This window comes from Anomaloglossus baeobatrachus, chromosome 4, assembly GCF_048569485.1.
Source record: "Anomaloglossus baeobatrachus isolate aAnoBae1 chromosome 4, aAnoBae1.hap1, whole genome shotgun sequence".
NCBI classification, from domain to species: domain Eukaryota; kingdom Metazoa; phylum Chordata; class Amphibia; order Anura; family Aromobatidae; genus Anomaloglossus; species Anomaloglossus baeobatrachus.
Genome location: NC_134356.1, coordinates 561,506,479 through 561,529,272, shown reverse-complemented (window position 1 = coordinate 561,529,272; position 22,794 = coordinate 561,506,479). Strand labels below are relative to the sequence as shown.

Genomic DNA, 22,794 nt, shown 5'->3' with positions numbered 1-22,794 from the left:
CGTAAATCGGTTGGTGGCAGCGAATTGTGCCAAGGATTATTGTGGGGAGGCCAGTGAGATTCGGGGAGATTTTATATATTCCGCCCGCGGAGGTCGGGGGAATATATACCTTACTCTCACCGGGGACCCTTCAATAATCGGCATAAGTAGTATAGCGGCCTCCTTGCTTATTGTCGGGCAATTCCATAATTGGCCTGACTATAAGAGGGGCGCTAGAGAGCGCGTCACGTGCTCTGTCTGTCGGTCGGGAGGTATAAAGGAGGGGTGACCCCCACTTGTTACCCCCCGATTGTGACGTACTGGTAGCCAGCGCGGGGAATTTCTGAGTGACCCCCCCGGTGGTTTGTGACATAAACAATGGGATGTACCATTGTGTTCACATGAACATGACAGCACATTAAAATAGTTGATCAATAGTTAGTCGATAGTGGAGGGGGTACGAAGAGTCAGACCCCACATATTTGAAATTAATAAGTCAACAATAATTTGATCTAAGAAAACCTTTTTAATAAAATTCTGAACAGTAAAGGCCACGTCTCACTAAGCAACATCGCTAGCAACATCGCTGCTGAAGCACGACTTTTGTGACGTAGCAGCGATGTTGCTAGCGATGTTGCTGTGTGTGACATCCAGCAACAACCTGGCCCCTGCTGTGAAGTCGCTGGTTGTTGCTGAATGTCCTGGACCATTTTTTAGTTGTTGCTCTCCTGCTGTGAAGCGCACACCGCTGTGTGTGACAGTGAGAGAGCAACAACTAAATGTGCAGTGAGCAGGGAGCCGGCTTCTGCGGACGCTGATAACCAATGTAAATATCGGGTAACCAAGAAGCCCTTTCCTTGGTTACCCGATATTTACCTTCGTTACCAGCGTCCGCCGCTCTCACGCTGTCAGTGCCGGCTCCCTGCACACATAGCCAGACTACACATCGGGTAATTAACCCGATGTGTACTCTGGCTAGGAGTGCAGGGAGCCAGCGCTAAGCGGTGTGCGCTGGTAACCAAGGTAAATAGTTAGTAACCATTAACTAATAGTAACCGTTAGTTACCCGAGATATACCTTAGTTACCAAGCGCAGCATCGCTTCCACGCGTCGCTGCTGGCTGGGGGCTGGTCACTGGTGAGATCTGCCTGTTTGACAGCTCACCAGCAACCCGTGTAGTGACGCTCCAGCGATCCTTGCCAGGTCAGGTTGCTGGTGGGATCGCTGGAGCGTCGCTTAGTGTGACGGTACCTTTAATCATTCGGGTTTCCCTCTACTGTTACCCCTTATCTACTTACCTGCATAAACCAACAAAAAAAAAATAAAATACACAAAACAGTTTTTCAAAATGTGACTTTTATTAATTATGTATATAAATAAGACACCATAGCACCATACACATGAAAAGAAAACAAAGTCACAGAGCAGAGATGATGAGAAAAAAAAATTAAAAAAATAAAAATTAAAAGTATGTTTAACTGCAAACATAATGCTGCCTAAAAGGGATAAACAAAAATATATATTCGTGTATATATATATATATTTCACAGCATGGTAATAAAAGAACAAGTATGACATAACCAAGTTGCTTTGATCTGCTGCATCATTCATTTAGAAAACGTTTTATAAAGAATTGTTTTCTCAATGGAAAGAAAAGGTTTCCTGAAAAGACGGCCCTGGATATACGGGAACAGGAGGATTCTGCAGGGGCTAATCCTTTGGCTACATTAGTATTTCGGACAAAATCTGCTTTTCACTATTTAAACTCCCCCAATACTTTGCTTTCCTTACTTTGTTTGGCTTTTAAGTGATCACTTGCTCTCTTTTCCATTCATTTACAAGGTGGCTTTCAGAGATCGGCAGGGTGTCCCCGTTACCACAGTGGTGTATCTGCCCTCCCCTGTCTGATAAGTGAAGTTTTCACTCACTTCTAAGTGCTGATCACCTGAACGCTCACAATGAATTGGTCTCTATGTAAAAAGTGAATGGAGACATAATTGTGTATTTTTTTTTATCAATCAGTCGACAAATAAAAAAAACATAAGTATATTCTAAAAGAAGCAAATAACCCAAAATGCGGAAAAACACAAGGATGGCTGAAATGATTGACATAATAGTAAATAAATAAATAATAAACAATTGGGGTCTGCCATCAAATCTGTTCTATGGTTTTGGGTATTTTAGTGCTCAAATAACTTGATATGAACAGAGTCAGCCGAAATGTGACGCTAGCTTGAATGTAGAAAAGAAACCAAGTAACTAAAACCAGTACAAGATAAGTAAAGCAGAAGTATGTGCAGCTACTCCACATGTATCTATTCTGTACTTTGAGGAAGTGAAAAAATGAAGATTTTCTTTAATGGAGTTTTCAAAGATTTCCCAGAGGGAAGAAATGAAATTGTCTGTAGAGGTGAAGTGGAAGACGGTGCATAATCGCTGCAGAGATGTAAACAGAGACCGTCAGGGAACATTTCAGAAGTGAAGTTGGAGCACCGGGAGATTTTTCAGCTCAGTACTTAGTTGGCTTGTTATTTATAGTGAGCCTGACAGCTGAATCAGACGCTGGCTGCTTTACTGCAACCGTGAATGTTTAAAAGTATTTTTTTTCTCTGAAATGATAAAATATATTTTAAAAAATGACTGGGCAGCATGCATCTCAGATGAGGAGTTCAAAAGGCTGGTCTCTGGTGGTTTCTCCCTGGTCCCCTAGGTTGACAGGTCTTTCCCTACAAACACACCTAGGAAGGAATCCTCCCTGCTCCCCTATGCTGACAGGTCACACACACACACACACACACACACACACACACACACACACACACACCTAGGAAGCAATCCTCCCTGCTCCCCTAGGCTGACAGGTCTCACACACACACACACACACACACACACACACACACACACACACCTAGGAAGCAATCCTCCCTGCTCCCCTAGGCTGACAGGCATCTCCTTACACACGCACCTAGGAAGCAATCCTCCCTGCTCCCTTATGCTGACAGGTCTCACACACACACACACACACACACACACACACACACCTAGGAAGCAATCCTCCCTGCTCCCCTAGGCTGACAGGCATCTCCTTACACACACCTAGGAAGCAATCCTCCCTGCTCCCCTATGCTGACAGGTCACACACACACACACACACACACACACACACACACACACACACACACACACACACACACCTAGGAAGCAATCCTCCCTGCTCCCCTAGGCTGACAGGTCACACACACACACACACACACCTAGGAAGCAATCCTCCCTGCTCCCCTAGGCTGACAGGCATCTCCTTACACACACACAAACACACACACACACACCTAGGGAGCAATCCTCCCTGCTCCCCTAGGCTGACAGGTCTCTCCTTACACACACACCTAGGAAGCAATCCTCCCTGCTCCCCTAGGCTGACAGGTCTCACACACACACACACACACACACACACACACACACACACACACACCTAGGAAGCAATCCTCCCTGCTCCCCTAGGCTGACAGGCATCTCCTTACACACACACACACACACACAAACACACACACACACACACACACACACACACACACACCTAGGAAGCAATCCTCCCTGCTCCCCTAGGCTGACAGGTCTCTCCTTACACACACACCTAGGAAGCAATCCTCCCTGCTCCCCTAGGCTGACAGGTCTCACACACACACACACACACACACACACACACACACACACACCTAGGAAGCAATCCTCCCTGCTCCCCTAGGCTGACAGGCATCTCCTTACACACACACACACACACAAACACACACACACACACACACACACACACACACACACACACACCTAGGAAGCAATCCTCCCTGCTCCCCTAGGCTGACAGGTCTCTCCTTACACACACACACACACACACACCTAGGAAGCAATCCTCCCTGCTCCCCTATGCTGACAGGTCACACACACACACACACACACACCTAGGAAGCAATCCTCCCTGCTCCCCTATGCTGACAGGTCACACACACACACACACACACACCTAGGAAGCAATCCTCCCTGCTCCCCTAGGCTGACAGGTCTCTCCTTACACACACACACACACACCTAGGAAGCAATCCTCCCTGCTCCCCTATGCTGACAGGTCACACACACACACACACACACACACACACCTAGGAAGCAATCCTCCCTGCTCCCCTAGGCTGACAGGCATCTCCTTACACACACACACACACACACACACACACACACATACATACATACACACACACACACACACACCTAGGAAGCAATCCTCCCTGTTCCCCTACGCTGACAGGTCTCTCCTTACACACACACCTAGGAAGCAATCCTCCCTGCTCCCCTAGGCTGACAGGCATATCCTTAAACACACACACACACACACACACACACACACACACACACACACACCTAGGAAGGAATCCTCCCTGCTCCCCCCTAGGCTGACAGGTCTATTCCTGCACACACACACCTAGGAAAGATTCCCCACTGCTCCCCTACGCTGACAGTTTTCTCCCTCCACACACACCTAGGAAGTGTGTTTTCCCTGTTTCCTTAGGCTGACAGGTATCTCCCTCCACACACACCTAGGGAGGAATCCTCCCTGCTTCCTTAGGCTGACAGGTATCTCTCTCCTCACACACCTAGGAAGAGATTAGAGATGGTGCAAATTGATTCGCAAAACCTTATCTAGCAGCCACGTCAGTGGCCACTGAATAGGAGATCTGTGATCTGCCTCCTACCTGCCAGAATTTGCAGGTCTTCTTTTGATTAGTTGGCCTGGGGCACCTTCCCATGTGCGAAACACCACAATGACCTTATATCATACTGGGTAATTAAGAGAGGAGCTGGGGTGCCATCAGGTAAGAGGCTACTCATCTGCTAGCTCGTGGCTGTTGGCTTGGTTCCTGTGAATCAATCTGCACTATCTCTGAAAAAGTCATGGTAGGGAAGTGTGGATGGGGAAACAGAGAGAAGCCGCCAGGAATTGGTCTTTTGGACTATTCATGTGAGACGTGTGCTCCTGGTGATCTACACTTTCGCAGAGCAATACATACATGGCTGAAATAATTTAGCTGCGTCTGCTTCATTTTGACGGTGGCTCAGGCAGCATGAATCAGCTGAAATATTCCCTTTAAATAATTTCATCTTTTATTTTATTTTTTTGCAAACTCTAAAACACTCCTTTAATCTGTCCAGGTATACTAGATCACTGAAGGGTGAAAAGTTATTCGGCAGGATACTCTTACATCAGTTCCCACCTACGGAGGAAAAAGATGAACACAAGAATCCAACAGTCCTAAAAGTGGCTAGATAAGGAGGAAAGTTGGGGCCCGGTCTAGAATAACACGGATCTGTTACCAGTTTTGACAATACAAACTGAATACATTATTAAGAAGGTATCTAAGACCAGATGATGCCGTTGTACGCACTTTGATATTTCCTGTCTCAGAATAATCCAAAAATTAACAGAAGGATTTTAGGAGTCTATTTGGAGCTGGCGTTATAAAATACTCATTTTAATAACAGGCAGGAAAAGTTTTTAATGCTTCCATAGCTTTTCTGACATGGAATTTCAGACTACAAATAACAGTCTCATCAGGTCTAAGATCTATTTATTAATGTATAAAGTTTTTATGTAAAATCTGTTGATTGATCCACGTCAAGGTCCCAGCCATTGGGGATGACGCTAATCCCACCAGACTCTTGGGTATGTGGGCAATTTTGCACTATGGTCCCATCATCTGCACACAAGACAGGCAGTCGGTCGGTCAGTTCACTAGTGCCACCATTAGTGATGTAATTAGTTTCACTGACAACCTAAACAATTCAGCTAAAGTAAAGTTGCTGCCGTAAATGTATGTAAACTGTAAGGACTAAAGGGGAACCAGTACACCCAGGTTGCGATCAAATTTGCTCTGTGTCAAGTAGGAAAGGGGGGAAAAATAAATTAAAGAGAAGTTTCTTAAAAGTTTATAAAGTAATTATTTAGGGGAAACTGAAAGAATGGACCTCAAAACCTGGACCCCAAAGCGGTAAGACTTTTTCGGGTCAATTTCTATTTAGGGAAATGATCAAACAAAATGTATACCTGCCTTCTGACTCCGTCCCACATCAGAAATTGCATAGGATATACTTGTGCAAGACAACAGCCTAACCCACATTTGGAATATTGACACTTAGCATTACTCAGAAAGTCTCTTCGACTCCGCACCAACACTTAGATGTCATCAAATTTGTGTTTTAGGTAGTCCTTCATGACCCTGGCAATGGGGAGCTCGTCCAGTAGCTTGAGGTTCTGTAGTCCAATACAGTAGCGAATTTTAATACGGCATAAGTCCTGCAAATATCGGGGCTGTCCTGCAAAGGAGGAGAAATATTAGATGGTCAGTTTGTCCTCATTTAAGTAGAAGAATAAAGTTGACCAGTTTAACCATAACAAAATGAGCTTTAATCACAGACCGCTGCTTCAGAGTTACATCCCGGTCTTGCTGACAGGATGCAGCGGTAATGTCACAACTGCTGCAGCTAATCACTCAGCAGTGCTGTTAATTTACAGTAGATAGGACAAGACTGATGACCCCAGTGATTGGCTGTAGTGTTCACATGCTGCAGTCATAATGTCACCTCTGCTGACTATCTAAAAAGACTTAGTAGCAATAAAGAGGCCGTCTGGGAGCAGCAGTCGGTAAGATTTGTCATTTTTTATACTGGAAACCTAAAAACAAAAAATAATCCTACAAAACCACTTTAACCCCTTCAGCCCCCAGCCTGTTTTCACCTTAAAGACCTGGCCATTTTTTGCAATTCTGACCAGTGTCACTTTGACAGGTTATAACTCTGGAACGCTTCAACGGATCCTGGCGATTCTGAGATTGTTTTTTCGTGACATATTGTACTTCATGTCAATGGTAAATTTAGGCCGATATTTTTTGCGTTTATTTGTGAAAATTTTGGAAATTTGGCGAAAATTTTGAAAATTTCGCAATTTTCAAAATTTGAAATTTTATGCCCATACATCTGATATGTCACACAAAATAGTTACTATATAACATTTCCCACTTGTCTACTTTACACCAGCGCAATTTTAGAAACAAATTTTTTTTCCGTTAGGAAGTTAGAGGGGTTCAAAGTTCATCAGCAATTTTTCATTTTTCCAACAAAATTTACAAAAAAAATTTTTTAGGTACCACATCACATTTGGAGTGACTTTGAGAGACCTAGGTGACAGAAAATACCCAAAAGTGACCCCATTCTAAAATCTGCACCCCTCACTCTGCTCAAAACTACATCCAAAAAGTTTATTAACCCTTTAGGAGCTTTACAGCAACCAAAGCAATGTGGAAGGAAAAAAATGAAAATTTTACTTTTTTACACAAAAATGTTACTTTAGCCATAAAATTTAGCATTTTCACAAGGGTATCAGGAAAAATGCACCATAAAATTAATTGTGCGATTTCTCCTGAGTACACCGATATCTCATATGTGGGGGAAATCAATTGTTTGGGCGCACGGCAAGGCTCGGAAGAGAAGGAGCATCATTTGAATTTTTGAAAGCAAAATTGTCTGGAATAATTAGCAGATGCGATGTTGCGTTTGGAGACCCCCTGAGGTGCCTAAACAATGGGGCTCCCCCACAAGTGACCCCATTTTGGAAACTAGACCCCTCATGGAATTTATCTAGATGTTTATTGAGCACTTTGAACCTCTGGGGGCTTCACAAAAGTTAATAACTTTGAGACGTGAAAATAAAAAAAAAAAAAATTACCACGAAATTGTTACTTCAATCAGGTAGCTTTTTTTTCCACCAGCGTATCAGGAAAAATTGCAACATAAAATATATTGTGCATTTTCTCCTGAGTACACAGATACCTCATATGTGGTGGAAATCAAATGTTTGGGCACACAGCAGGGCTCGGAAGGCAAGGAGCGACATTTGACTTTTCAAACGCAAAATTGTCTGGAATCGTTAGTGGATGCCATGTTGTGTTTGGAGACCCCCTGAGGTGCCTAAACATTAAAGCTCCCCCACAAGTGACCCCATTTTGGAAACTAGACCCCTCATTGAATTTATCTAGATGTTTACTGAACACTTTGAACCCCTGGAGGCTTCACAAAAGTTTAGAATGTTCAGCCGTGAAAATATATATATTTTTTTTTTACCATGAAATTGTTATTTCAACCAGGTAGCTTTTTTTTCCACAAGGGTATCAGGAAAAAATGCACCATAAAATGTATTGTGCAATTTCTCCTGAGTACACAGATACCTCATATGTGGTGGAAAGTAATTGTCTGGGCACACGGCGGGGCTCAGAAGAGGAGCGCCATTTCACATCAAAATTGGTTGGAATTATTAGCGTACGCCATGTTGCATATGGAAACCCGCTGAGGTGCCTAAACAATGGAGCTCCCCCACAAGTGACCCCATTTTGGAAACTAGACCCCCATGGCATAAATCTACATGGGTAATGAGCACTTTGAACCCTCACGTGCTTCATACATTGAGGCATAAAAACAAAAAAGTACTTTTTTTTTTCCACAAAAATGTTATTTTAGGCTCAATTTTTTAATTTTTACAGGGGTATCAGGATAAAATGGACCGCAAAATTTGTTGGGCAATTTGTTCTGAGTACGCTGATACCTCATATGTGGCAGAAAACCACTGTTTGGGTGCACGGCAGAGCTCCAGAGGGAAGGAGCGTCATTTGACTTTTTAAATGGAAAATTAGCTGGAATTGTTAGCCGCACCATGTTGCGTTTGGAGATCCCCCTGATGTGCCCAAACAGTGGAGCTCCCCCACATGTGACCCCATGTTGGAAACTAGACCCCCCCATACAAAGAAATATTAGTTTGGCAAAATAAAAAATACAGACGTCAGTAAAAAAAAAAAAAAAAAAATTTATATATATATATATATATATATATATATATATATATATATATATATATATATATATAATGAGCGCCTGCAACTGACACTAAAGCAAGTGCCACACGTGAGAGCAATGCACAAATCTCGCATCACATCACCCGACACAGCCGCACACTCCTGTCTGGAAGAGAACGACCGTGCCGGATGATGCGGAGTGAGGCTTGTGCATCGCTCTCATGTGTGGCACTGGGCTGACCCTTACAATATTCAGTAAAAAATACTGTAGTTGACGATTACTACAGTACAATTTTACTGGCCCTAAACTAAGTTTATTTGTATTTCTTTCTTAGTTTACATAAAAAAAATTAGGACGAATGCATGGATGTGCTGCAAAAAGGGGGGGACTAGGTGGGATGGAAAAAAGATGGATGGAGGATAGAAGAGGGCGCAACGCATGGAGGAGCAGCGGAGGATGGGATAGGAGGCGCGGCGGAGGATGGGAGAGGGCGCGGCGGAGGATGGGAGAGGGGGCGGCGGAAGATGGGAGAGGGGGCGCGGCGGAAGATGGGAGAGGGGGCGCGGCGGAGGATGGGAGAGGGGGCGCGGCGGAGGATGGGAGAGGGGGCGCGGCGGAGGATGGGAGAGGGCGCGGCGGATGGAGGAGCGGCGGAGGAAGGGGGGGCGAGGGGAAGGGTGGAATGGGAATGGGAGGTGAGATTGGGGATAGCTACCTTACAGAATGGATCTAGGCAGCAGGATTGCAGCAGATCTGGGAGGGGGGAGAGGGGGCAGAGGATTAAGGGGATGGGAGAGAGCAGGCAGCAGATCAGGGAGGGGGCAGAGGCTGATGGGGGAGTGAGGTGGCAGATGCAGGGGCGACGAGGCTGATGGGGGAGTGAGGTGGCAGATGCAGGGGCGCAGAGGCTGATGGGGGAGTGAGGTGGCAGATGCAGGGGCGAAGCGGCAGATGCAGGGGCGCAGCGGCAGATGGGGAGAGTGCGGCGGCTGATGCAGGGGCGGTGGAGCGGCTGATGGGGAGAGTGCAGTGGCTGATGGGGACAGTGCAGCGGCAGATGCAGGGGCGGTGGAGCGGCTGATGGGGAGAGTGCAGTGGCTAATGGGGACAGTGCAGCGGCAGATGCAGGGGCGGTGGAGCGGCTGATGGGGAGAGTGCAGTGGCTAATGGGGACAGTGCAGCGGCAGATGCAGGGGCGGTGGAGCGACTGATGGGGAGAGTGCAGTGGCTAATGGGGACAGTGCAGCGGCAGATGCAGGGGCGGTGGAGCGGCTGATGGGGAGAGTGCAGTGGCTAATGGGGAGAGTGCAGCGGCAGATGCAGGGGCGGTGGAGCGACTGATGGGGAGAGTGCAGTGGCTAATGGGGACAGTGCAGCGGCAGATGCAGGGGCGGTGGAGCGGCTGATGGAGAGAGTGCAGTGGCTAAAGGGGACAGTGCAGCGGCAGATGCAGGGGCGGTGGAGCGACTGATGGGGAGAGTGCAGTGGCTAATGGGGACAGTGCAGCGGCAGATGCAGGGGCGGTGGAGCGGCTGATGGGGAGAGTGCAGTGGCTAATGGGGACAGTGCAGCGGCAGATGCAGGGGCGGTGGAGCGACAGATGCAAGGGCGGTGGAGCGGCAGATGCAGGGGCGGTGGAGCGGCAGATGCAGGGGCGGTGGAGCGGCAGATACAAGCAGGCAGCAGAAAGAAAGCAGTGGCGTCAGATGCAGGGGGGGGCGCAGCGTGAGAGCAGTGATGTCAGATGCCTCCATGCATCTGACGCCGCTGCGCCCCCCCTGCATCTGACGCCACTGCTTTCTTACTGCTGAGTAGCGGCGTAACATGCAGGGGCGCAGCCGGAAAGTAGCGGTGTCACATGCAGGGGGAGAGTAGCGGCGTCAGATGCAGGGGCGCAGCGGGAGAGCAGGGGCGAAGCACATGGAGCAGGGCAGCGACTCACAGATGGGCGCCCGCAGGGATCGCTCTCCTCAGATTCCACGGAGGGAGAAGCTAAGGAGAGCGATCTCCTACCGCGAGCTCACCCGGTCCCAGATGCACGGTACTGCTTGGAGAGATGGGTCACAAGGCCGATCTCTCCAATCAGAGCTGGGGGCGGGTGCAGTAAACCACACTGAGCTCCAGCCAATGGCCAGTGCTGCAGCTGCACTGACATGGCTGGATTTCAATGCTTCAGCCATTTTCAATGGCTGAAACATAACACTGGCTGTGATTGGCTGAGCGGCGTTCGTCAGCCAATCACAGCCTCCGTAGGTCCGGGAAGGAGACACCACCCCTCCTGAGGTCAGGTACAAGTCCTCTCCTTCCCGAATCTACAGTTTTTTAAAACCGATGGCGGTGCCCGGTACTCTGGTCCCGCGATTCCGCCATGACGGATGTATCCGTCATGGGTCTTTAAGTACCAGGGCACCATGACGGCTAGATCCGTCAAAGGTCGTGAAGGGGTTAAACAGACAAAAAAAAAATGATGAATAAAAAAAAAAAAATAAGTAATGAATACAAGCAGCCTCTATAATCAACAGCATTTTTTTTTTGGAGCAGAATGTAAAACCAAGGCACTAGTGAGGAAAGAGCACCATAATTCCAGGAGAGCCGTGATGTCACTTACCTCCACCCTCATTGTGCACTGGTATAATACTGTCTATATATCAAAGCATAATAGAAGCCATGAACTTGCACTGCTACAGATGTTCCCTGTTGGGTGCAAAAGTTGCTATTTCAAGGTCCGCATGTATAGACTGAATGCAGGTCTCATGACCGGAAGTTACAGCCTCACATATGACCATCAGGGTGTAAGATCCGGGTTGGGTAACGTGCATTGCTGTCTGTAAATGGAAATGCAGCTTTCTAGACCTAGTCTTAAAGCCCCTCCCAAGTGAATTGTTTTATTTGCCCGTCTGTTAGCCATCATGTGTGTAGGGGTCATGAGGTAGTACCATATTCACGGTTTGCAGCTTTCTCCTGGTCTGAGTGACGTTCCGGACCGCTCCAGCACCACGAGACCACAGCTGTATCCTGCAGGACTGCAGTCTGGGGTGGCATCACTCTCTCAATAGAAGTCTATAGGACTCAGAACAAAGCTCTCCAGCCTAAGTTTCATAAAGTTACATTTAAACAAATTCAATAGTTGATCTCCGTTCCACCCTGAAACCACTGTGCTGGAGCGCCGCTGACACCAGAACAGGGCAACTGGTGAGTATGTCACTACCCTCATGATACTAATACACGATAGATAACTAAGGGGCAAGTAAAAGAATTACTAGTGTGGCTTTAAGTGGCTTTAAGGCTAAGGACACACGGGCATTTAGCATCTAATGTGAGAGCATCTAATGCGTTATGCTAATGACCTGCGAGTGTCATGTCATTGTGATTGATCTGATCCTGTGATCGGATCACAGCTGTGGAGTAGAGGGAGGGATTAATCTCCCTATCTCCTCCATTATCAGCTGATTCGATTATCACACTGCACTATGGTGTCACCCGAGTGGAGTCCGATGTTTCTCTTGCACCCATAGACTTCTATGAGTGTGAGTAAAAAAGGATCGGATTCCACCAGTAGCATGCTGCGACTGTTTTCTCAGTCCGATTAGGGCTGAGAAAATAATCTCAGATGGGAACGGCCCCATGGAGTAACATGCATCTGGGTGGAATGCAATGTTTTATCGCATTCCACTCGCCGTGTGTCCTAGCCCTTAAAGCCCCACCCAAGTGATTTTTTTTATTTGCTTGTTTGTTAGGTCATCATTTGTGTAGGGGTCATGAGGTAGTACCATAAAATTACATTTAAAAAATTCAAAAAGGTGATCTCTGCTCCACCTGGAAACCACTGTGCTGGAGCGCCACTGACTCTGGGAGTTGTCACTACCTTCATGACACTTACGCACACGATACATAAGGTAAGTAAAACAATTACTAGTGTGGTTTTTAAGGTGCGGAATGTTGTAATCTTTGTAAAATAGCATCTAAAAACCTGGCAGTGTCTAAACAATCTTATTAAGATCCTAATCTGATAAAATGACAACACAACTATATTTCACCCCAAATTCCTTATTGCAAATCTGACCACAGCAAATGTTATGATCACCTATACGGCCGGCGTAGAGAAGCAGCTACACTCCGCAGGCTGGTTGTACCACCTTTGTCAGGAAAACCTAACACTTTAATTGAGTCTTCAATCCATTCTGCATTCAATACAAAAATCTGTACAAGCCGCAGCCTGGATGAGGGTACAAAATAACTCCTAGGGATCACAGTGAACCACATTGTGAGACATTATCTCCAAACGAAGACTTGGAGTGGAGATGAATCTTCTCAGCAGTCTGGCCTGGCAATAGTACAGACACAATGTAGCTCATCCAGAAAGTCACAGGACATCCAAAGAACGTCACGTCTCCGCAGCCTGAAGGTCAGCGGCTGGGGCTCCAATATGAGAAGCACACAGCAGAGGAGGACTCACGAGAGAATAGACGCCATCCCGCCATCCATGAGGAACACGGACTGTGCTTTTCTCACGTTTGTAAAAACCTAACTGGATCATCAGGACAAACATCTACAGAAAAGCCTGAACTAGAGGTCCCATCATATGTTAGATCAAAAGGAGTAATGGTCACCTGACCAGTCCTGTGCCAATGTTTCCCTGGTCCCCCGCCAGTCTCTGTTCTGCTGGCTACATTTATGACGTATCATTACAATATGTGGCCTTTGTAAGTCATCTCTGACCACAGCGATGACCACCGTCGTGTCCACAGAACATGCCAGTGATTAGCTGCAGCGGTCATGTGGGAAAAACACCAAAGCCTGGTATACAGACATTAACATGTCAACGAAGGTGTTGGAATGGGAGAAGTAATGTATGACTCCTTTTGTTTCTTATATGCGAATATCAGATTTAAATAAAAAATTATCATACAATAGCGAAGACCTTGAATCTACGCTGCACTAAAAGCTAACATAAAATAGTCCTGTTCAGCTAATAACCGGCTCAGAATTATATAAATATGGACACGGAGCGTGACCCTGGTTGATGGGTAGTAAAAGTCACAAGTAGCCTGTCAACAGGTAATCAAAAAACAAAAATACAGCAGAAATAGAAGACAAAGTATTGCAAAGACGTGACCTCTCCATGCCGCAAAGCTGAGCTTCACTTAAGGGTTAAAGGGTATTCCCATCTCCAAGATCCTATCCCACTGTGTAGTAGGTGTAATAATATTAGCCAATACATACAATTAGACATGTAGTATAGTTCTCCTAATATATAGCCAAGTCTCTTATCTCATGTGCAGGGCATTGCAGCTTAAGTATCCATGGTTACGTCCACGAGCAACTAACTAAATTACCGTCACTATATGAGTGGACGTAACCATGTATATCTAAGCTGCAATGCCCTGCACATGAGGTAAGAGACAGGGTTATATCAGGAGAACTATACTACATTTCTAATTGGAGATATTTGCTAATCTTATTATAATTACACCTATTACATATTGGGATAGGATCTTGGAGATCCTTTAAGGATAGTTTAAATTACTGTAATTTTTAGGAGCCAATAAGATCCCTCCAGACGCTTACGTTTGTCAGTAGCCAAGTAATAACTTCCACGGTGAAATCAAACTGGAAGTAACAGGTTCTCTTTTATATGCTGATGAAAACAGCGACTAGTTGCAAGGGCATTAGTTCCCTTGACTAGTCGGCCCCCTTAGCATGTAAGCAAGCCCCTGTGGGCGCACTAACATGCTAATGAATGTGCAGCGTCAGAGTCATGGTCGCTCTCACCTCTGCTGTCACCGCGCCCGATGCTGGATTTCAGCTCATTGCACATGATCCCTGCTCTTCCAGTCATGTGCGCATCCCGGCTTCAAACTTATGTAGTGCGCATAACCGGAAGAGTTGTGGACTTCTGATCATGCGTACTAACCCTATGTCCAGCGTTCTAAGGCGGTGCAATGGACACAGGGACGTGTGTCCCTGCAGATGATAACCCTGAGCAGTGGGCATTGAATAACATGTTACCATTCCCCTGTGGGTGGGCTAACATACTAAGTGGGCGGAATGAGCGCAGGAACTAACTCCCTTGCAACTAGTCCCTGGCCTCATTAGAAAATCATAAAGGATCTTTAGAAATAAAGATCTCTATATCTATGCTAGTGTATACAGGGACAGTTAGACAGGGATTAGCAATGTGAACCAGACCTGCTCGTGGTCCTGGCTGCATATCGCACCTGACAGGTTCCCTTTAAACTATTGATCATCACAACAGTAAAGTGGAATGTCCCACTTTCTGCAGTAGATTCTGCCCTTTGCTATGGAGTCAGTGTACATCACCACCTACACACCAGAAAAGCTATAACTGGAGTGAGAGTCATGCTGCGATCTTTGACAATGGTTCTTAACCCAAAGATTGCTAATAATCTCACCAGACCATTGTGCAATCTCCCTATGAACAGATCTTATCCCTCCCATTCTGAATTGGTAAATATTTCAGAGCATTTTCCAGGAACAAGTCGCTTCTTCCAGACTTCTTGATATTACATCCAAAAGACAGCGTCCTGAGCAGTGTGAGGTTCCCTAGAAGCCGTGTCAAGTGCACTTAGTCATTCTTGGTTGAAGATGAATGAAAGCAACTACAAGAAAACCAGTAACAGGAGGAAAGGTCACTGGTAACTCCCAGTGCTGATGAATGGCTGTCGCTGACTCACTACGAATGGTTCCTATAGATGACAAAAAATAGCCTGTGGTCTTTAAAAGAGTCAAACGTTTTCTAGAACAAATACTGTATACTGCAAATGAAGTGACACACTTGAGCAGCAAAACCCCAGAAGTTTCCAGATATAATGGATGCACATTAGCTCTATCCCAGCATGAAAGAAACGCTCACAAATACCGTCTGGAAGGGATAGTTTCCCTATAAGTCAATGTCTGACCCTTTCACAAGCCTGGAGATAAATGAAAACACAAAACCTCTGCTACAGACAACCTGTTTCGGGGCGTTTGCCCCTCATCAGCGTAGAGCAACGTCTGGCTGGTGGAGTATGACACAACACAGAGGAATAAAGACTCCATACTCAGCTACAGATCATGTACTTTATTATGGAAGGTGTTACCTTATTATATGCTGTAACGCTCAGAGTCAATGTAGGGGCAGCGAGAGGGGTTAGTGGACACCCACTGAATCACAGGGGGGACCCGGGCTTACCCTTTAGTGGGAGAGGTTTAACTAAGCACCTACTACGAGGCGGTCGCCAGGTACCACTCCCATGGGAAGTAACAGGGACTGTGGCAGTGGACTCCGAGGGTAGGTACGGACACTTGTACGGTCACAGGTATAAGCAGGTACAGGCTGGATGAATGAGGCAGGCAGGCGGGTACAGACAGAGGAGATGGGCACAGCAGGGACAAATAGGTATGGGAACGTGACAGCAGGGCTGTGGAGTCGGAGTCGGAGTCGTGGAGTCGGAGTCGGAGCTCATTTTGGTGGAGTCGGAGTCGGTATAAAATGCACCGACTCCGACTCCTAAAATATATAATAAATTGGGGACAGGAGTGCAATGCAGAATGTGCTGAATATTTTACTAAATAACAACATTTAGTATAATGCTTATATTTAAGTGAAAAATTTATTGTAGTACAATGTGAACATCAGACATTTAATTGTTTTTATGATACAATAATCAAGATATTTGGATAGAACATAAAATATTTATTGGAATACAACTTTAGAACACAAAAAACTAATAAATTGTAAATATGTAATATATATAATATATATATATATACAGTGTATATACACACACACAAGATATATATGTAATCTACTGTATATTACATAGTGTATTACATATTTACAATTTATTACAGTTTTTTGTGTTCTAAAGTTGTATTCCAATAAATATATTTTATGTTCTATCCAAATATCTTGATTATTGTATCATAAAAATTATTAAATGTCTGATGTTCACATACACATATTCATGTACTACAATAAATTTTTCACCTAACTATAAGCAATATATGTAGGAGTCGGAGTCGGAGCCGGAGTCGGAGTCGGTGCAAGAGAATTTGAGGAGTCGGAGTCGAAGGTTTGGCTTACCGACTCCACAGCCCTGCGTGACAGACACACGGATAATGGGACAGGAGCTCGGGACCTGACAACTAGCTAGCAGAATGGTATACGACTAAGGTCGCTGCACAGGCACCTCCCCTAATGGGAGGGTACCTTCAATACATAGTGCCTCGCAAGCATGGGCTAAGAGTCATTTCCTGGAAATAGCATGCCGGCCTTAAGAGGAGGGTCGGTGCACACATGTCCTATGCACGTTTCCGGGGAGCCTGGGCAAGATGCACAGGCCCCAAGGGGAGAGGGAGGCAGACAAACACACGGGCAGCGGCGGAGCTATGGGGAAGGATGCAACCCGGCAGCGGCATTGAGTAAGTCAGCATCCCTGCAGGGACACCAATGCTACATATGCCCTATATCAATGGTGCCCAACTTTTCTTATCCTAAGAGTCATATTCAATGTATGTAAAGCGCTGTGGAATCAATAGCGTTATATAAGTGAATAAATATTATTATATTCATGCTTTCAGCTGACAGATGTGAGCCACATCCAGAACCCTCCAGATAGTGACATCCAGTTCCCCCACCATGCCTCCATAGTTGCACCCAGAGGCCCACATTACAGGCATAATGGTAGCCAAAGTAATCACACAGACCCTGTATCCCCTTGCCTTATAGGCAACATACTGACATCCAGAGGTTTCAACCTTACTTCTATTTGGTAATCATACATCAAGCACTCCCACTACACCATGAAATGCAGCTTTATGCACCCCTCTAACTGGCGCTACCATCCTATCTACCATATTTATCTCTTCACCCCCCATGGCCAGTAAATGTACATCCAGATCTGGAATCCTTTATGGGGCTACTCTAAAAGTCATCATCAGGAGACCTGCACCTCATATCTGCACCATGCTGTCAGACAGCCACAAGCCACATATCATGGGCCTGCAAGCCACATGTGGCTCCTGAGCTACAAGTTAGGGACCTCTGAGCAGCTAAAGAAAACAGCAGATGTCTTTCTATATAATAGGTGCCCCATTGTTGTCAATGGGGATCCTCTGCGACTTCCCTGCAGCTGTACAAGAAATATCCCTGAATGCTAATCTGGAAATGAAGTGGAATGACATAGTTTTGCTATTTATCCTGTGTTTTGTTTCCTGTTCGTTTATCCTTGGCATAGCAAAGGTTCAGTTGAAGACTTGACACAAGTATGGATAATGGGTATACAAAGGGTTTTTAGTGAGTTTTTGCAGGTGCCGGGGTGCTGTCCCAACAATTCATCAACCTAAAGTACCACACGAACAGGATTAAGAAGGAAGCGGAATCACATCCTCGGCGTCTGGGGGGGAAAAGCAGCAAGTAACTAACTACAACTTGACCGTGAACATTACAAGGATTTCTGACTTGTATTTAGCAAACCGTATGAGGTCACCCGTGCAGTTTCTCAGCCTCACAAATATGCAGACTGATCAGCAGAATAGTATCGTGTATACCATAGCAGGTGCCACTGGAAGACTTCCCATGGATGACCATTCCTTGGCTGGCACCAAACATTTCTGGAAAGCTGTGTGGTGGCTGGGATTTCCTCCAGATACACAGAGCCCCCGTGAAAATTAACAAGCAAAACACCTTCTACTTAGAGGGGCCCTCGTGCTTATACATGGGGCAATCCCATTTACTCGCAGGCAGGGTACTGCTGGACATCTGGCAGTGCTCGGGAACCATGTGGGTCCTCTCAATGTTGATCACATGGCTGCATTATGTCCGCACACAGATGTGTTCACGTTTCTCTATTGTGATGGAGGATGTAATGTAATCTCCGACAGATTAGCTTCAGGGCCGGCATTCATGTCTCCATACACTGCACAAGTAATGACATCTGGGCTGGAGGGGATGTAGTATACAGGAGCTGCGTCTCTCTACCACTGTTCCTCAAAATTATTTCTTGATATGTTCTTTGTGGCAAAGACAAACTAAACGTTCACCTCTAATGACCTAATACTAATACAGCAAAATCATGTAAAGATATTCCTTGAAAAATGTCTAATTAAAATCACAGTGTTTAGGCGGCAAAGCAGAAGAATAATTGAGGAGCTCAAGTGGGAAATCCAATGTTTGCCCTTTGAATTCTGCCCATGGGAGGTCCACCAGACTCCACTGTCAGTCTATCCATCCCTTAAGGTAGTGTTCCTCAACTCCAGTCCTCAAGAGCCACCAATGGTACAGTTAGGTCCAGAAATATTTGGACAGTGACACAAGTTTCGCGAGTTGGGCTCTGCATGCCACCACATTGGATTTGAAATGAAACCTCTACAACAGAATTCAAGTGCAGATTGTAACGTTTAATTTGAAGGTTTGAACAAAAATATCTGATAGAAATTGTAGGAATTGTACACATTTCTTTACAAACACTCCACATTTTAGGAGGTCAAAAGTAATTGGACAAATAAACCAAACCCAAACAAAATATTTTTATTTTCATTATTTTGTTGCGAATCCTTTGAAGGCAATCACTGCCTTAAGTCTGGAACCCATGGACATCACCAAACGCTGGGTTTCCTCCTTCTTAATGCTTTGCCAGGCCTTTACAGCCGCAGCCTTCAGGTCTTGCTTGTTTATGGGTCTTTCCGTCTTAAGTCTGGATTTGAGCAAGTGAAATGCATGCTCAATTGGGTTAAGATCTGGTGATTGACTTGGCCATTGCAGAATGTTCCACTTTTTTGCACTCGAACTCCTGGGTAGCTTTGGCTGTATGCTTGGCGTCATTGTCCATCTGTACTATGAAGCGCCGTCCGATCAACTTTGCGGCATTTGGCTGAATCTGGGCTGAAAGTGTATCCCGGTACACTTCAGAATTCATCCGGCTACTCTTGTCTGCTGTTATGTCATCAATAAACACAAGTGACCCAGTGCCATTGAAAGCCATGCATGCCCATGCCATCACGTTGCCTCCACCATGTTTTACAGAGGATGTGGTGTGCCTTGGATCATGTGCCACTCCCTTTCTTCTCCAAACTTTTTTCTTCCCATCATTCTGGTACAGGTTGATCTTGGTCTCATCTGTCCATAGAATACTTTTCCAGAACTGAGCTGGCTTCATGAGGTGTTTTTCAGCTAATTTAACTCTGGCCTGTCTATTTTTGGAATTGATGAATGGTTTGCATCTAGATGTGAACCCTTTGTATTTACTTTCATGGAGTCTTCTCTTTACTGTTGACTTAGAGACAGATACACCTACTTCACTGAGAGTGTTCTGGACTTCAGTTGATGTTGTGAACGGGTTCTTCTTCACCAAAGAAAGTATGCGGCGATCATCCACCACTGTTGTCATCCGTGGACGCCCAGGCCTTTTTGAGTTCCCAAGCTCACGAGTCAATTCCTTTTTTCTCAGAATGTACCTGACTGTTGATTTTGCTACTCCAAGCATGTCTGCTATCTCTCTGATGGATTTTTTCTTTTTTTTCAGCCTCAGGATGTTCTGCTTCACCTCAATTGAGAGTTCCTTAGACCGCATGTTGTCTGGTCACAGCAACAGCTTCCAAATGCAAAACCACACACCTGTAATCAACCCCAGACCTTTTAACTACTTCATTGATTACAGGTTATCGAGGGAGACGCCTTCAGAGTTAATTGCAGCCCTTAGAGTCCCTTGTCCAATTACTTTTGGTCCCTTGAAAAAGAGGAGGCTATGCATTAGAGAGCTATGATTCCTAAACCCTTTCTCCGATTTGGATGTGAAAACTCTCATATTGCAGCTGGGAGTGTGCACTTTCAGCCCATATTATATATATAATTGTATTTCTGAACATGTTTTTGTAAACAGCTAAAATAACAAAACTTGTGTCACTGTCCAAATATTTCTGGACCTAACTGTACGTGTGTTCAGGATTTCCCTAATATTGCACAGGGATAATTCCAACAACTGTGTATTGCTAAGGAAATCCTGAAAACATTCACTGTTGGTAGCTCTTGAGGACTGGAGTTGGGGAACAACACTTGCCTTAACCCCTTAACGACCGCGGGCCGTAAAATTACGTCCTAAATGACATAATCTTACTGCCCGCGGTCCTCCGGCGGCAGCATGCCGCGATCGGCACACATCTCAGCTGATTTTCACAGCTGAGATGTGTGCCTGCTAGGCACGAGCAGAATCGTTATCTGCTCGTGCCGATTAACCCCTTATAATGGCGCTGTCAATACATGACAGCGCCATTATAAGCGCAATCGCGGTAAAGTTTTACTTACCGCCGAAACCGGAAGTCACGTGACGCGATCACGTGACTCCCGATAGTTGTCATGGTAGTACAGGGTCATGTGATGACTCCTGTACTACACATGAATTGGTTTCACTTTCGCTGTGCCCGGGGCACAGCAAAAGAGAAAGACAGCGTATCTGCTGTTTACAGCCTTCCAGCTGTGATCAGCAGATACTGCAGAGCGATCGGAATGCTGATCGCAATAGCCCCCTAGGGGAACTAGTAAAATAAAAAAAAAAAGTAAAAAAATAAGTTTTAAAAAATTAAAAAAAAACAAAAAAACCTAAAAGTTCAAATCACCCCCCATTCGCCCCATTGAAAATTAAAGGGTTAAAAAAATAAAAAATATACACACATTTGGTATCGCCGCGTTCAGAAACGCCCGATCTATCAAAATATAAAATCAATTAATCTGATCAGTAAACGGCGTAGCGGCAAAAAAATTCCAAACGCCAAAACGACGTTTTTTTGTCGCCACAACTTTTGCGCAAAATGCAATAAGAGGCGATCAAAACGTAGCATCTGCGCAAAAATGGTACCGTTAAAAACGTCAGCTCGAGACGCAAAAAATAAGCCGTCATTGAGCCTAAGATCCCGAAAAATGAGAACGCTACGGGTCACGGAATATGGCGTAAAACGTGCGCCACTTTTTTCGGACAAACTTCCGATTTTTTTTTAACCCCTTATATAAAAGTAAACCTATACATGTTTGGTGTCTACGAACTCGCACTGACCTGAGGCATCACACCCACACATCAGTTTTACCATATAGTGAACACAGTGAATAAAATATCTCAAAAACCATAGTGCTATCGCACTTTTTTTGCAATTTTTCAGCATTTGAAATTTTTTTGCCATTTTCTAGTACACAATATGGTAAAACTGATGGTTTCATTTAAAAGTACAGCTCGTTCCGCAAAAAATGAGCCCTCACATGACCATATTGACTGAAAAATAAAAAAGTTACGTCTCTCAGAAAAAGAATGGCGAAAAAAAAAACGGAAAGCGAAAAATCGGCCGGTCGTGAAAGGGTTAAAGGCATTCCTCATAGAAAACTAAGAAAGCATGTGTTAAATGTTGACCAATTTTATTCCATAATTCCCAAATTAGTTAAGGAGGACTAGAGGGGGCGGAAAGCTACTCATTCCCCTTCCTTATTGGAACCAAGTAAAATATATCTTTGTACCGTTAGCCAGTTGAGATAAAAAAATTGTTTAAAAGAACTGAGAGTCCTCAGTGGTTGATACCTTTTAATGGCTAACTGAAAAGATGGTAATAATTGCAAGCTTTCGAGACTACTCAGGTCTCCTGAGACCTGAGTAGTCTCGAAAGCTTACAATTACCATCTTTTCAGTTAGCCATTAAAAGGTATCAACCACTGAGGACTGTCAGTTCTTTTAAACAATTTTTTTATTGGAACCATGCATTTGAAGTTTTGTTCCAAGATTTCAAGTTTTCCTTAATCCACAGGATAGATAATTTCCTATTTGCTTAGAGTCTGACCACTGAATAAAAAAAAAAAATAACACCAAAAAGAGGGATAAAATCTCCTCCGAAAATTGAGCAATTACTTACAGCAAATAGAGGGCAGCAGATATAACCTGCCCAGGC

At 45.1% G+C, this 22,794-nt stretch overlaps 1 protein-coding gene across 4 annotated transcripts in view; it reads right to left on the bottom strand.

Moving 5' to 3' along the window:
• Positions 1–1,364: 1,364 nt before the first annotated feature.
• Positions 1,365–22,794, bottom strand: part of ASB7 (ankyrin repeat and SOCS box containing 7) — a 94,007-nt gene continuing 72,577 nt past the window's right edge. For 2 of the 4 annotated variants that reach the window (XM_075346004.1, XM_075346003.1), the window contains exon 6: positions 1,365–6,339. In XM_075346004.1, the coding sequence (XP_075202119.1) occupies positions 6,200–6,339 (140 nt within the window). In that variant the 3' untranslated portion in view covers positions 1,365–6,199. The remainder of the gene's footprint in view (positions 6,340–22,794) is intronic. The other 2 variants (XR_012753068.1, XR_012753067.1) reach the window with 2 other exon arrangements.